Source organism: Melospiza georgiana, chromosome 2, assembly GCF_028018845.1.
Source record: "Melospiza georgiana isolate bMelGeo1 chromosome 2, bMelGeo1.pri, whole genome shotgun sequence".
In the NCBI taxonomy this organism is placed as follows: domain Eukaryota; kingdom Metazoa; phylum Chordata; class Aves; order Passeriformes; family Passerellidae; genus Melospiza; species Melospiza georgiana.
The window spans coordinates 5308685-5322587 of NC_080431.1; the positions used below are offsets into that span (position 1 = coordinate 5308685).

Sequence of the window (13903 nt, forward strand, 5' to 3'; positions counted from 1 at the left end):
TGTTCTTGGGACTTGTGAGTTCTCCACTGTGTGTCCTCTCTCCAGGAAGGCAGTTCCCGTGCTTTATTAACAGCATTTTTAGCACTGGGCTAAAAAATGTTCTAATACTACTTCTCTGTTTAGGAGAGTGATTTCTTAAGGTGTTCAGAATATGACTTTCAGTCCAACTATGTGCATTGAGGGGGATTTTTCTTTTGTGTCTCCAGACTGGTTCCTCTTGCAAAATATGACACTCTTCCATCTCTTACTTATGCCTTAGCTCTTTTGAAATCCACTTTGAAAATCATCATCTCTGCCTCCAGTTGTGCTTTGGACCTTGGGGCTCTGCAAATCAGCTTAAAAGCTGTGTGGGAAGACAACTCCTGAGATGAAGCTCTGAACTTTCATGGACACAAATGCCCAGAAACACAGAAGAGTGGCCTGAAACTGTTGGTTTGAAGGTACAAAATTTTGTGTCCCCTTGTGTTTTAATATCTTATTCAAATGACAGCATTTTTGGAGACAGAGTGTCTCCCAGTGCCATTCTGGGAAATTAAATTCAGTGTTGAGTTTGCATAAAGAGAGAGGAGAGGTGCTTGCTGCTTCATCACTTTATGAGCCTGGCATCTGTATCACTGCTTATCAAATCTTGCTTCCAGTAATCCTCTTTGTCTTCAGAGCTGAGCACCAAGTGCACATCCTGAGCAATGCCTCCTGAAAGACTACAAGAACCATACCTCAGAGTAAGGTTATAGCCTTTGACTTGTAATTAAAACTCTCAGGGCATTTAGTTGTACTTGTGGATGCATTACTGAGCCTGTGGTTCCTCTCCTCTCCAGCCTCTCCAGCATTTTTGCAGGTGGCTGTGGCAGGCAAGTGTGCCTGGGGTAACATTCCTGTGTGCTGGGCTGCTGGAATTCAGCTATGGTCCTTAACAAAACAGTTTGGTTTAGACATTCTTTATGCATGTGCACATGCAAGATGCATTTGGAGGAAAAACTAAGCAGAGCTGAGACACTGAGAGGTGAGGCTGAAAAATTGGTCTTTCTCAGCTTTGATTACTATTGACTGATAATCTTGTTTTCCCATTCTGCTAAATGGGAAAACATTTAAAGGTAAAAGATGTTAAACAGCAGACCAAAGTATCTGACAATGCCAAATATAAACCAAATACTTCGGTATCTGCCTAAAAATCAGCAATGAAAGTTGTCTGTCGGATTTGGGTGTAGGGTAACAAATTAATTCAATTAATGCTGCTACTATCAGAGAAAGTGGCAGATTTTCACCTGCCACATCACAACACCTAAAGACCAGCAAGTGTGGACACACACAGAGCTGTGCTGAACCACAGTGGAACTGCAGAGATGCTTTGGTCCCCGCTTAACTGAGCAAACTCCCATTTATGCATGTATTAGGTTTTCACTGCCTGCTGCCTGTTCCTCTCCCCCCTCTGCTTTTTCATGTTCAGTGGACTCTCCTCTCTGTGTCTCTGCCTCTCTCTCTCTATTTTTTTTCTCCCTATTGTTCCCCACGTCACTGACTGTCACTCACTTCATAAAGCCGTCTGGCTCGGAGCTTAAATATTGCAGGGCAACTAAAACCCACCATCAGAGCCAATTCAGTCATATCTGCTCAGTCGTGCGACAAGATTGGGGCTTTTAGGGTAGGGAAGAAGAGAGACAAAAGTTCACTCTTCCCTGCAGAGTGCCAAGAGAGGAGGGGGACACGTTTCTTCGGTGGAGCCTCTGACAGCGGCAAGTTGCTTGCTCAACATCCTTACCCTGCTGGGCCTCTGTGGCCGGTGCTGTGCGCAGGTGGTGATGGCTGGGAGCAGGGTGGGGGTCTGCAGCCAGCCTGGGAGAGCCCAGAACTCCCATCTGCTGGCTCTGAGTGGGCTCAGGCAGAGTCCTGCTCTTTCCCCGTGACAGGAATTGCAGGGGAGAGTGGCTACCTAAATGCCTCGCTTACCCCTTTTTTTGGTTTTGAGGCTGGAGGGACTGAGTGCTTGCAGGTGGAACCCCAGATATTCAAACTGGTTGTGCTGCTCCTCATCCCCCTCCACCCAATATTGTTGCTCACAGTTGAACTGAGTGAGCAACCTCAAACCACTTCACTTGCAGAAACCAGAGGGGATGGGCATGGCAGAGTTGTGAAGAACGTGCCCAGTTGGAAGGGATCTCGGGGAGGGCTTAGCCAAACACAGCAAACTGCTAGCAAGACGTGTGATGGAGTTAGACAGGAAGCATTTTCTCTATTTTCTCTTCTCTTGCTCAGTGATTTTTCATTGTGATGAGGTCTATCACACCTAGAATGTCGCTCTTGAGGGCTGCAGTGGAAATGCTCAAATGGTAGCGTAGATATCAGTGTGACTCACAGGGAGAGAAGGGGATGGAGGTAACTGAGGTGCCTGGGGGACAATGAAGCTTGTACTGTGTGTAGTCATGTTTTTCACAGAGTTGCACGTGATTGGTAACTGTGGGGTGTACTTTGCTCTGTGAATGTGCAGAAAGAGGATGTTTAAATCAGTTTAGATAATGTATGTAAACAGCATAATCTTCTGCTAGACTTGTTAATGTAAGCGCTGACATTAACACGCTTCTTTACACGACTTTAATGACTGAGAAAGTAGCAATTTTCCTTGGTGATTAAATTATATGTTTGCCACTTATGTATGCGAGGTGTTTGTGCAAGCTGAAGGAACTGTGTTCTGTTCTTTGTTTTCTAACGTGGATGTCCAGGGTAAAAATATTGTGAAGTTTGAAGGCAAGGAATATGAGTCCATCTTGCTTTAGAAAAGTGCCATCATAAGTTTGTGGGGCTTTTTTTGATGGAGTTTTTTTTTAATTGAAAATTTGTGAAATTCCCCCGAGCCATAGAATTCTCAATACTTTGCGTGTTTGTCTGTGTGTGACTACGTACACAGAGTAGTTGAAACAGGCTGCTATGCGTTGGTGTGTCATAACATATGGCATCACAAATTGTACCAGTGGTATCTGAAGGAGGAGGGAAGTTTAGATACTCAGATTTTCATGCTGTTGACTGTACCTTCCTTTTCCAAGTGCTTGTGTATGTGTCTGCATTTAGGGAACTATAGATGGAGGTAGTATCTAAGAGATGAAATTCTAGATTCCTGTGAACAGCTATTTTATGAATAATGTTCCCTGTTTCACTTGTCATGCTCTACGAGTTGGTCTTTCTGGGCCACTGTAATATTCCACATTCCTCAGAGACTTCAGACTACTGTGATGTGTTAAATCAACCCATACAAAACAACTTTCATCTCTATTTTCCTCATTCATAAATTTTCCCTTGCCTGAAATTATATAGTAGGAAGTTCAGGACATGCAGAATGAAGCCCTGACCTAGAAATAATTTCTTATCATGCAAAAGTAATGACAGATGTATTGTTTGACTTGCATTACTTGAAAATGGATGACTGCCTTAGCTTTCCAATAGTATATCTGCAGCTGGCTTCCAGCTCTGTGTTAGCCTGAGATAGTGGCACTGATATTTTAGAGACAGCAAATAGCATTTTAGGTCCCAGTTAGAGACCTTGGTGTTTTCCCCAGGTTGGTTCCACTGTCAATGTGGTAGCTGACTTCAGAAGGAGATGCAAAGAATAGCACCAAAAAATTATATTGCACATAACATATTCTATACAGCGAAACTAATCAATATAGTAGTTGTTAAGCTTATACAGCATTACTACCACAGTAACAGTGTTGTAATTGCTGTTCTTACCTTACTTCTACAGTGATTGCTAAAGTAGAATTGGCATTTGCAACCTAGAGAGAATTTAGGTTTGTTTAGGTGCAATTTGGGTGCAGATTTGAGATTTGTTTGACCTGAGAAGGGTTCTGGTGCAGAAGTATTTGTGTGCTTGAAAGCTTCACCCTCTCTTCTAACCACTGCAGCTGCCTGCTGATAAATCTGTTCCACTGTATTGCTGGTGAGTGTTTGTACGTGTACAAAATCTAAGCAGACTCGCAGAACTGAGTGTACAGAAGACTCTCACCTGCAAAAGGAGATAAATATACTCCCTGGCTGAAAAGTAATTGCCCATTTAGAGCCATGGAAGGAGGAATTTAGCAGGCAGGTTGCTCAGGCTTCCCAGCCCTTCTTCTGCTAATAAATCATTGTGAACAGGCAAATCAGCAAGCAAGCAACCTCCTGCCTTTCTGTTCTCAAAGCAACAAAAGACATCAGCGGGAAAACCTGAAGTCTTTAAAATTTAGCATAATTTGTGGTCTTTCTCTTTGTTTTTTCTTCCCTTAGACTGTAAGAAATGGGTGACTGGAGTTTCTTGGGGAACATTTTAGAGCAGGTGAACGAGCAGTCCACTGTCATCGGGAGAGTTTGGCTCACAGTGCTCTTCATTTTCCGCATCCTGATCCTGGGCACGGCCGCCGAGCTCGTGTGGGGGGACGAGCAGTCAGACTTTGTGTGCAACACCCAGCAACCTGGTTGTGAGAACGTCTGCTATGATGAGGCCTTCCCCATCTCCCACATCCGCCTCTGGGTCCTGCAGATCATCTTTGTGTCCACCCCTTCGCTGATGTACTTCGGGCATGCCGTGCACCACGTCCGCATGGAGGAGAAGAGGAAAGAGAGGGAGGAAGCTGAGAGGCGCCAGCAAGCTGAGGTGGATGAAGAGAAGCTGCCCCTGGCTCCAAACCAAAACAAAGGCAACAACCCCGATGGAACCAAGAAGTTTCGCCTGGAAGGTACTCTCCTGAGAACCTACATCTTCCACATCATTTTCAAAACCCTCTTTGAGGTGGGATTCATAGTAGGTCAGTACTTCCTGTATGGCTTCCGAATTCTCCCCCTTTACCGCTGCGGGCGGTGGCCCTGTCCCAATCTTGTGGACTGTTTTGTCTCCAGGCCCACGGAGAAGACCATCTTCATTATGTTCATGCTGGTGGTGGCTTCCGTGTCCCTCTTCCTCAACCTGGTGGAAATCAGTCATTTGATCATGAAAAGGATCCGGAGGGCTCTGAGGAGGCCGGCAGAGGAGCAGCTTGGAGAGGTCCCCGAGAAGCCCCTCCACGCCATCGCAGTCCCCTCCATCCCAAAGGCCAAAGGCTACAAGCTGCTGGAAGAAGAGAAGCCAGTGTCCCACTATTTCCCTCTCACGGAAGTAGGGGTTGAGCCCAGCCCCCTTCCATCAGCCTACAACGAGTTTGAGGAGAAGATTGGGATGGGACCACTGGAAGATCTCTCCAGGGCATTCGATGAGAGGTTACCGTCGTACGCGCAAGCGAAGGAACCAGAAGAGGAGAAGGTACGAGCAGAGGAGGAGGAAGGAGTGGAGGAGCATCCAGGGCCTCAGGAGGAGCCAGGGGTGAAGAAAGCAGAAGAAGAGGCGGGGAGAGATGAAGTGGAAGGGCCTTCAGCACCTGCTGAGCTTGCCGCTGATATGAGACCCCTGAGCAGGCTAAGTAAAGCCAGCAGCCGGGCCAGGTCAGATGATTTGACTGTATGAAGGTGCAGGATGCGGGGAGCACATGAAAAGGAAAAGGTTGAAGAGAAAAGGAGAGATAGAGAAAGAATCAAAAGATATTTTTAAGCAAAGTGCTAAAATGGCCACTTGAATATTATTTCCTTTATGATTCTCAACTGGAAAGGTACTACCATGGTAACAGTGCCTTATTTGCCCCATATGTCCCTGTATTTCCCTGTTTCCACATGCCAGCTCACTCCTTACAGTAATATCTACACTGTACACATAACTGATGTATTTTAAAGCCTAACACGGCAGTGATACCCACATGTTGCCACTGTGATCACATTTACTGAAAGCCTTGTGTTCCACATTTCTCTAGGAATGTGGGGCGGATCTGTCTTTCAGCCAGTGAGGGGAAAGACTCATCAACAACTGCATCTAGTCTTTCTCTTTCTGTTTCCTCCTTTGGCTCACCGAGCAGATCTCCCCTTTGCTGCTGGCATGGAATTGCAGTTATTTAATTCACTGAGTGAATTCTATGCTTGGCATCAACACACTAAAATACTAAGCCCAACTTCCCTTCTTTATTCAGAAAATAAAGGCAAAAATGTTCCAAATTTCTCTGTGAATGCATATCTGAGTTAGGTAAATATATTTCCCCTGGTCAAAAATATTTCTGCCCTGCAAGTGATATTGACAGTGGGCAAGGTTAACAGTAGGTCTTTACTGGGACTTAGCACATGCCCAGAGATGGATTATTTGCTCCCAATAGGGTCATCCAGCCCTGAGACTAGTTCAGAACACTGGAAAGAATAAATTCAAGTGATATTTTTTACTTGTAGCCTTGTGACTTAAAGATTTGAAACTAGATTTAGCCAAGCAAGAGGGAAAAAAAAATCTTCTGAGAAAGGAGGGGACAGCTATAGCCCCCAGAGCATGAAACCAAATACAAGCCTTCAGGAATGATCCTGACAAGTGTTCAGTTCCTGGAGCTTCCAGGCTCCCAGGCACTCAGCAAATCTCAGGTACAGAGTCCTGAAGGCACCTGTGAACCTAAACCAGGGGTCTGGGTAACTATGTGACTTTTTAAACTTCTAAATACAAAACTGGTTGGTCAAGTTTGAAAAGACTGATATGGTAGAAGTCTTTTGACAGCCTTTGTTTTTAATTTGACAGACAGGAGCCATTCAGTGGGCTGCTGCTCCCTAAAATGCCAAAATCTCAGTCAAGTAAGACAATGCCTTTCATAAGATGACTTAGACCTTTTGTGCCAACAGGTCTGTACAGAACTCTGAGAGACTCAGAAAAATCTTTTTTTACAGAAGGCAGAAAATGATGTGCTTGCAAATGTTTAGATGTCTAATATAGATTTCTAATTTTAGGACTACAGCAGCAACTCTTGGCTGGGACAGTGCAGCAATGCGTTCAAAAGCTTCAGGTTAACAGCTATGTCCCCCCAAAACTGAGCCCCATGCCAAAAAAGTGCAGGTATGCACTCTGCTCTGCAAACCTCAGACCCTGCCATCTCAGCAAATTCTTTCTGCTGGGCTGCAGCCCATCCCATTGTTCCCAGGGCAGGCTCTAATCCAGGTCAGGGAAAAAAAGGTCTTTGGCACAATGCATCAAACTCATCCCGCCATCAGCTAGAAAAGCCCCCCTGCGGCCTCCCATTGTGGCAGGCCTGACTCAAAGCCCAGGAGAGGCAAATGGGAGTCTGTGAGAGCCCTGGGCAGGCTTGGGCCCTGTCCCAGCCCCAGAACAGTCAGCCCTGATCCCACCCCTCTGGTGGAGTTCCCTGCCTGGCCGGACTTCACTGCAGAGTGACGAGAAGCTGTACATATGTAGAAAGTTTGTAGGGTGCATTGGGATTCTTCAGTGCCACAAAGGTGCCGTGTATTGTTTTTTCCTTTTTTCTTTTTATTTAACACTATTCATCCTTTTGCTCCTCTTGGGTCTGTGTATTTTCCCAAGGTTTGCAGCCTGAGGTCAAAATCTTTTTTTTCCTTAAACAAAGGCTGCTGGGTGTCCTTCCTTGTGAAGGAAGACTGGAAGGTTCCTCCTCAGTTTTGGGAAGGAATGTGATGAAGCAATACATGCAGAGAGAGAGAGAGCCTGGAGGCTGCCATTTATCCACTCTCTTAATACAGAAATAGGAGAACTGTTATCACAATTGAGGGAAGAGAATGTTTTTTAGCAGGAAGAGTCCACTGTGCCCAGTTCAAGATACTAGAACTAAAGAAAGGGCTAAGATTTAGATGAGAAACACAATCACTACACTTACACTAGATGGGATCTATTTTATTTTCTCCATAGAAATCTGAGACCAGAGTTTGAATGATTCTAAGCATCAACCAGCCCACTTGTTGACAGGGGTTGGAAACACTTTCCTGCAGGTAGAAACCACAACCTTGTTACAGTTTATGTGAGGTATCTGCATCAGAGCATCTGACCCTTCCAGATACCAAGGTACTGGACCGGTTCAATCACACCCACCCCTGCTGACTTGTAGTTACTTGACAATTCCACTGCTGATCTCTGACATTATACATTCATTAGACTACAGGGCTACTTAAAGATGAGTGCTTGTTCATCAGGAGTACATGGCTCATAATGTGGCTATCAGGCAGGGCAGTCTTTAATTACCACATCTTAATGATGTCCTTTTCCACTGGAGAAGGAGTAAAATGCACCATGTGCAGTGTGCTCCATGGACACTGTAGTTCTCTCCCAGCTGCCACAGGAATGCTCCTTTCTTCCTCTGGGTCCCAACAGCACAAGAAGAAGCTGGCATTTTCCTCCTGCATCCACTCAACTGCTTCTTGATGTTTTTATTTTAAAAGTCAGTTTTCAAGTATTCTACCTGGCTAGCAGTGAATCTGTAGCCACCAAGCACGGGCCATGGCATCAGGACAGTGCTGCTCAGCAAAGGGGGCAGGAACAGTCTGGTCTTCTGGCACTCAGCCTCATCTCTGCAAGGAAATCTCTGTGGGACTGTCAGCAAGTCATTCTTCCTACTTGTGCAACTGGGAATCATTTCCTACCTGACAATCATGATGTGAGGCCTGACATGTTGTGCTAGTTATGGAAAGGGAGGTCCTGGATGGAAAGCCCTACAGATGAGCAAAGGATTGTTGCTATTTATGGATATGATAGCACATAAATGTGCTTTATTCCCTCTCAATGAGACAAACTTAATAGTTTATTAAAAAAATTCCTAGTGAAGTTGCATAACAGCCTCAGAGCTGTGGATGCAGTGTATGATTCTACTCAAAAAATAACTTAGCAGAACATCAAGATATATATGATGAATGAGGAATATTTTTTCCTTGAGAAGGGGGAAATCACTGGACAATCAGAGCCTGAATAATTTAAAGGTGTGTTTACCCCCTTGGCTCCCTGTGCAAATAAATTCCTAACTGATCACGTGGCTCTCTGCAAGGAGCATAAGATGCAAGTGTCAAAATCACCAAAGGAAGTGAAAGTAGAAGAGCAAGGTAGTCTCTTAGCTTACAATAGCATGTGGGGGTTGGTGTTCTCTAGTGTCTAGAGCAGTGGACCTAGGATAATAATCTTAGATTTATTTCCAGCTCTGCTTCTGACTTGCTGTGATAATCACTTGACCTCTCAGTGCCTTTTTCTCCACCTGTAAAATGGGTGTAAGAATTTCCACCTACCTCACAGGGATGTTGTGAGGCTTCCTTAACTCTGTTTGTAAAGTAAGTAGGAATGATCTGATGAAAAGCACTGCTGAAATGCATGGTATCCTTGTTATTTCTTGGCAGAACTGCTAACTTGGGTAATATATGACTCCTCAACCAGAAGGGCGGTAGTTTGGAAATGTGAACACTGCACTGCACTGACAACATTAACATGGATGTGGGTAAAAAAGACTTTATTGATTCCCTCACCCCTGTGTCCCACCTTAGCCAAGGCCATGTGTGAAGCTGTGGTGATGTGGACCCCTCTTCTCCATCCCCAGCATCCACTCTGGGGCAGCATTTGTGCTGAAATAAGGCAGCTCCTGGAGCACTTGGTTCGGGTTGGTGGAGCTCTGACACTTTTGAGGTGCTTGCAAGGCATGTGGGAGAGGGTTGGATCATACAGAATATTGCTGGGCTTCTGTTTTAAACCACTCAGAGCAACAGAGACTGACACCCACAGCCTCTCAGTGCTGAAACAGTGAGGTGCAGGTTCCTCCTCCTGCAGGAGAGGAGAGATTTGGGCGATCTCTGCTCTCTAGGTCTGTGTGGGCATCAAATCTACTTAATGCTGGGGGAAGCCCTATCCCTCCTGCTGCTCAGTAACTCACTGACTGTGCAGTTTTACATTTAAAGAGCAGCTGTGTCACACAGTGCTGAAAAAAAAAAGGTGGCAGTTTGCTGTTTTGTATAGAAAATGGCTTTTCAGGCTGACAACCAAAAGTAATCCTAGCCTAGGCTTAGTTTTGTTTAGTAAAGACAGGAACATCCATGAGTACTACACTAAAGCCTTCCTGTAAGCCCAAGGCAGCTGTGATAAAACAGTACATGGTGCCAGATTTCCTGAGGGCCAGGGCTGGATAAATGTACCAAAATCAGGGGACTTGTCCAAGTATTGGAATGGTTTTTCACCCCAAGAGAATGACATTGCCATTGCTTGGGCTCTGTGTGTGCTGTACCTTTTAACATGGCTCAGGAAAGGCTTTTTGCCAACACCAAATGCGCTCACACAGCTGAGCAGTAACCATGGCAAGTGAATATGTGTCAGCTTTGCCAAGACATAGCCTGGCACACAATCCTTTCCTTGCCACTAGCTTGGCACCAGCCTATTTCAGTAGAAGAGGCAGGACTTATCTATCTGTCAGCAATTCAAGCTTTCCTCTCAGCAGCCTGCTGCACAAAGAGACACAGGAGGTTTGTTCAGCCTGGGGAGGAAGGGGCTGAGGGCATTGGGAGCCCTAAGTGCTTTCTTCAGGTTCCTAAGGGAGAGGAATTCCAGGGAAGATGGAGGCAGACTCTTGATAGATGTGCACAGCAAAAGATCAGAGGCAACAATGACAATGAGCAGCCAAGGAAAATTTTGCCTAAAAGAAACTCTGACAAGGAAAAAAATTGTTGAGATGGAGAGTGGTTCAGCACTAAAGCAGGTGTCCAGTGGTCATGGTGGGATCTTCATCCTTGGGGAATGAAGCTTGGCTGGGGAAAGCACTGAGCATCCAAATCTGACTGTTTTGAGCTGGAGGTTGGGCCAGGTGATGCCTCCCAGCCTGAACTGTCTATCCCATGGGATATCCCATGCTGGAAGCCACTGCATGGTGGAGTGACACTGCAGGGGTGCTGCAGTAGAGCTGGTTTGGGCTGTCCCCAGGCACCAGCAGAGGTGTGTGCCTGATGCACACACAGAATCAGCTGGTGAAGTGCTCAAGGCCTGGCTGGATGGGGCTCTGAGCAGCCTGGTCTGATGGAAAGTGTCTCTGCCCATGGGAGGGGTTTGGAACTGGATGATCTTCAAGGTCCCTTCCAACCCAAACTATTCTTAGGATTCTGTGATTCTGTGAAATGATGTTTGGTAGCTACAAAAGCTGCTTGAGGCCAGAATCGTGTTGTGTAACTGGTTTGGAAAAAGCATTATAAATAAAAGTAAAAAAAAAAAAAAAGAAAAAAGAGAGTATGCTTTTCAACAGATAAAATCATGGAAACATAGCGGCTTAGGTCTGTCCATATTTTAATTTCAGCATCAAGTGTGCCTTTAAATCCATCTGAAAGTGCAGAGGACTGCATTTTAGCATTCTGTCAACAAAAACCTGTGTGTTTTAAAGCTTGCTGATCTGGGATGAAGCAGCACTGAATAGAAATGGTGATTACAGAGCTACTGACAGAACATTTTGAAAAAAACAAAGAGTGTTGGCCTCTGCCTTGCTAGATCCAGCTTGGTACAGTGAAAGCAAACCAGGCATTTATTGGCTTCCAAGGTGGAAAAGCTATATACAAAAATGCTCAGGTAAGTTTTTCAATACACACATGTTAGTTCACAAAAAAGTCACAGACAACCCCGTAAAGGAATCCATGAATTGCCAGTGAGCATCATCACCTGAACTCATCACAAATAAACTCAAAGGAAATGCAGAAATCAGAACGATGTGGGAATGCTTCCAGCTTCAGAGTTCTTGTTTATGAAAACCTCAGGAGAGAAGAAAAAAGGAAATGGGTGGCTGGCTGCCAGCTGAGGCTATTTGTCATAAATATGCCCTGTAGCACCTTCTGGAAACCTGTGTGTTTTCTAAATATACTCTTGGCCAAACCCCATGATTTAATTCAGCATTCTGCACCTTCCTGCATTACTTAAAAGGCTTGATTTTGGTTCTCTCTACAAACTGAACACAAAATAGCCTCATTCACTATAATATGTGGAAGAATAACTACAACTGAGAAGAGTCCTTTGTACCTGTGGAGGGCCACGGACCCTTCTCCCCACACATGCACATCAGTGACTGTGTGAGGAGGAACAGCACAAAATTAATTTCCCATTTTCTTTTCACACTTTTTGTCTTCCCTGAAGGAGAAGCCCTGGGGCTGAGAGGTGGGTGTAGGGCTGGGTTTTCCCTGTAGGAATTATCTTGTTCCCTGTGTGTTTCTCCCAAGGCCCAGGGATCAGTAATTCACAGCTAAGCAGTTTCAAGCCTGTTTCCAAACACATGCGAAGAAGAAAGTTTAAGACCTATGACCAAACTCTGCCTTGTTTTTTACCCCTGTGTGGAAGTTGAGTTGCCAAGGCATAAAAAAGATCAGAATTTGGCTCTCTATAAGTTATTTTTAAAGGATTTCCTGTTGACCTTGCTCTCTAAAAGGCAACCAACAGCTAACCTTGCCCCACAACCTACCAACACAGAACAAAACAACCACAAATCCCTCCAAACTCAGGAATATCATCACTTTAGGAAACAAGAGTTTTTAAGCAGCAGTTACAGGAAGAAAGAACAGGCAAGGCCTGATCTCAGCTCTGCATTAACTGGCAGTGATACCAGAAGGTGTAAAACAAGAGGTCTCAGATCAGATACAATAACCTGCTGCCTCAGTTCATTTCTCCATGAAAACTGAATGTGTTCTTCTCTTTGCAATACTGCAGACAAGGAGACAAATTTCAAACCAAGAAGTCTGAGAGCAGGACAGAAAGCCAAACAATCAGAGACTGTGGGACTAATCTGGTGTCTCGTCACAACCAAACATAGATTTGTTTTCTTAGTGAAATGAGTTGTAATGAATAAAGTTTCCTGATTTTCAGTCAGCAGGGGCTCTGTGCTTTGTTAAACTCATAACTTGATTCTCCTCTTCCTGTTTATTATTCTGAATACAGAAAGTCATGAGTGGCAATGGTTAGAATCACAGAATCAGAATAATTAAAGTCAGAAAAGGCCTCCAAGATCATCAAGTCCAATTGCCAATCCAGCACCACCCTCAAACCATGTCCTCAAGCACCATATCCATGTTTTTCAAACATTTCCAGGGATGGTGACTCCACCACTTCCCTGTGCAGTCTGTTCCAATGATTTACAATCTTTTCTGTGATTTTTTCCCCCCGCCAATGTCAAATCTAAATGTCCCCAATGGTGCCACTTGAGGCCATTTCCTCAAGGTGTGTATTTAAGAGGAAAAAAGAAAAAGATTCAGACGCCATGAAGGTCAAGTGGGAACACGACTGTGACATGAAGGATTGGATTTCACACTGATAGCCATCAGGAAATTCCCTGTCTGCACTTTTGCTTCCCTTCTGGCCCCATTCCTTGATATATTGTAATTGCAAGTCCTGAAGGCATCCACAGCCCAGTTCTCAGTGCAGAGGGAGGATGGAGAGGGCTCCAGATCAATCTCCCCTTGGGGGGAAGATGGGCCAGGAGCAGTTGTGGTGTCTCTGCTGCCCTGCAGAGGAGTCACAGTGGTGGTAAAATGGCAGAATCACAGAATTGTTTGGGTCTTTAAGAGACCTTAAAGATCATCCAGTGTCAGGGACAGGGACATCACCCACTAGACCAGGTTGTTCAGAGCTTCACCCAACCTGGCCTTAAACACTTCCAGGGATGAGGTACCCATGTCTAGGGAAACCTGTTCCAGTGCCTCATTATCCTCACCGTAAAGAATATATTTGTAATGTTTAACAGTCTGAATCCATTCCCCCTTGTCCTGTCATTCCACGCTCCTGTACAAAACCCCTTTTCATCCTTCTTGCAGGCTCCCTTCAAGGCCGCAGTTAGGTCACCCCTAAGCCATCTCTTTGCAGGCTGAACAATCCCAATTCCCTCAGCCTTTTGTCACAGCAGTGACAATTAACTCGGTGGCTCCCTCTGGACGCGCTCCAACAGGTCCCTGTCCCCCTCAGAGCTCGGTGTTCACCCTGCCCTTATTTCTGTGCCTCGCACGCCTCCTTCTGCCCCCAGCCCAGCAGCGGGTGCCCTTCCCGCGGCTTTGAGGGCGGCTGAGTTTCGCAGGGGCAGCAGAAGGACTC

General features: G+C 45.3%; 1 protein-coding gene across 1 annotated transcript; it reads left to right on the plus strand.

Annotated features, from left to right (window-relative positions):
• Positions 1-313: 313 nt before the first annotated feature.
• GJA8 (gap junction protein alpha 8) lies at positions 314-5628 on the plus strand. Its single transcript, XM_058045792.1, has 2 exons — positions 314-440; positions 4255-5628. The coding sequence occupies exon 2, from the start codon at positions 4265-4267 to the stop codon at positions 5462-5464; it is 1200 nt and encodes a 399-aa protein (XP_057901775.1). The 5' UTR covers positions 314-440; positions 4255-4264; the 3' UTR covers positions 5465-5628.
• Positions 5629-13903: the final 8275 nt, after the last annotated feature.

What these genes read in the sequence shown, in the direction of transcription:
- GJA8 (XM_058045792.1), top strand. Translation starts at nt 4,265, where the DNA reads ATGGGTGACTGGAGTTTCTTGGGGAACATTTTAGAGCAGGTGAACGAG.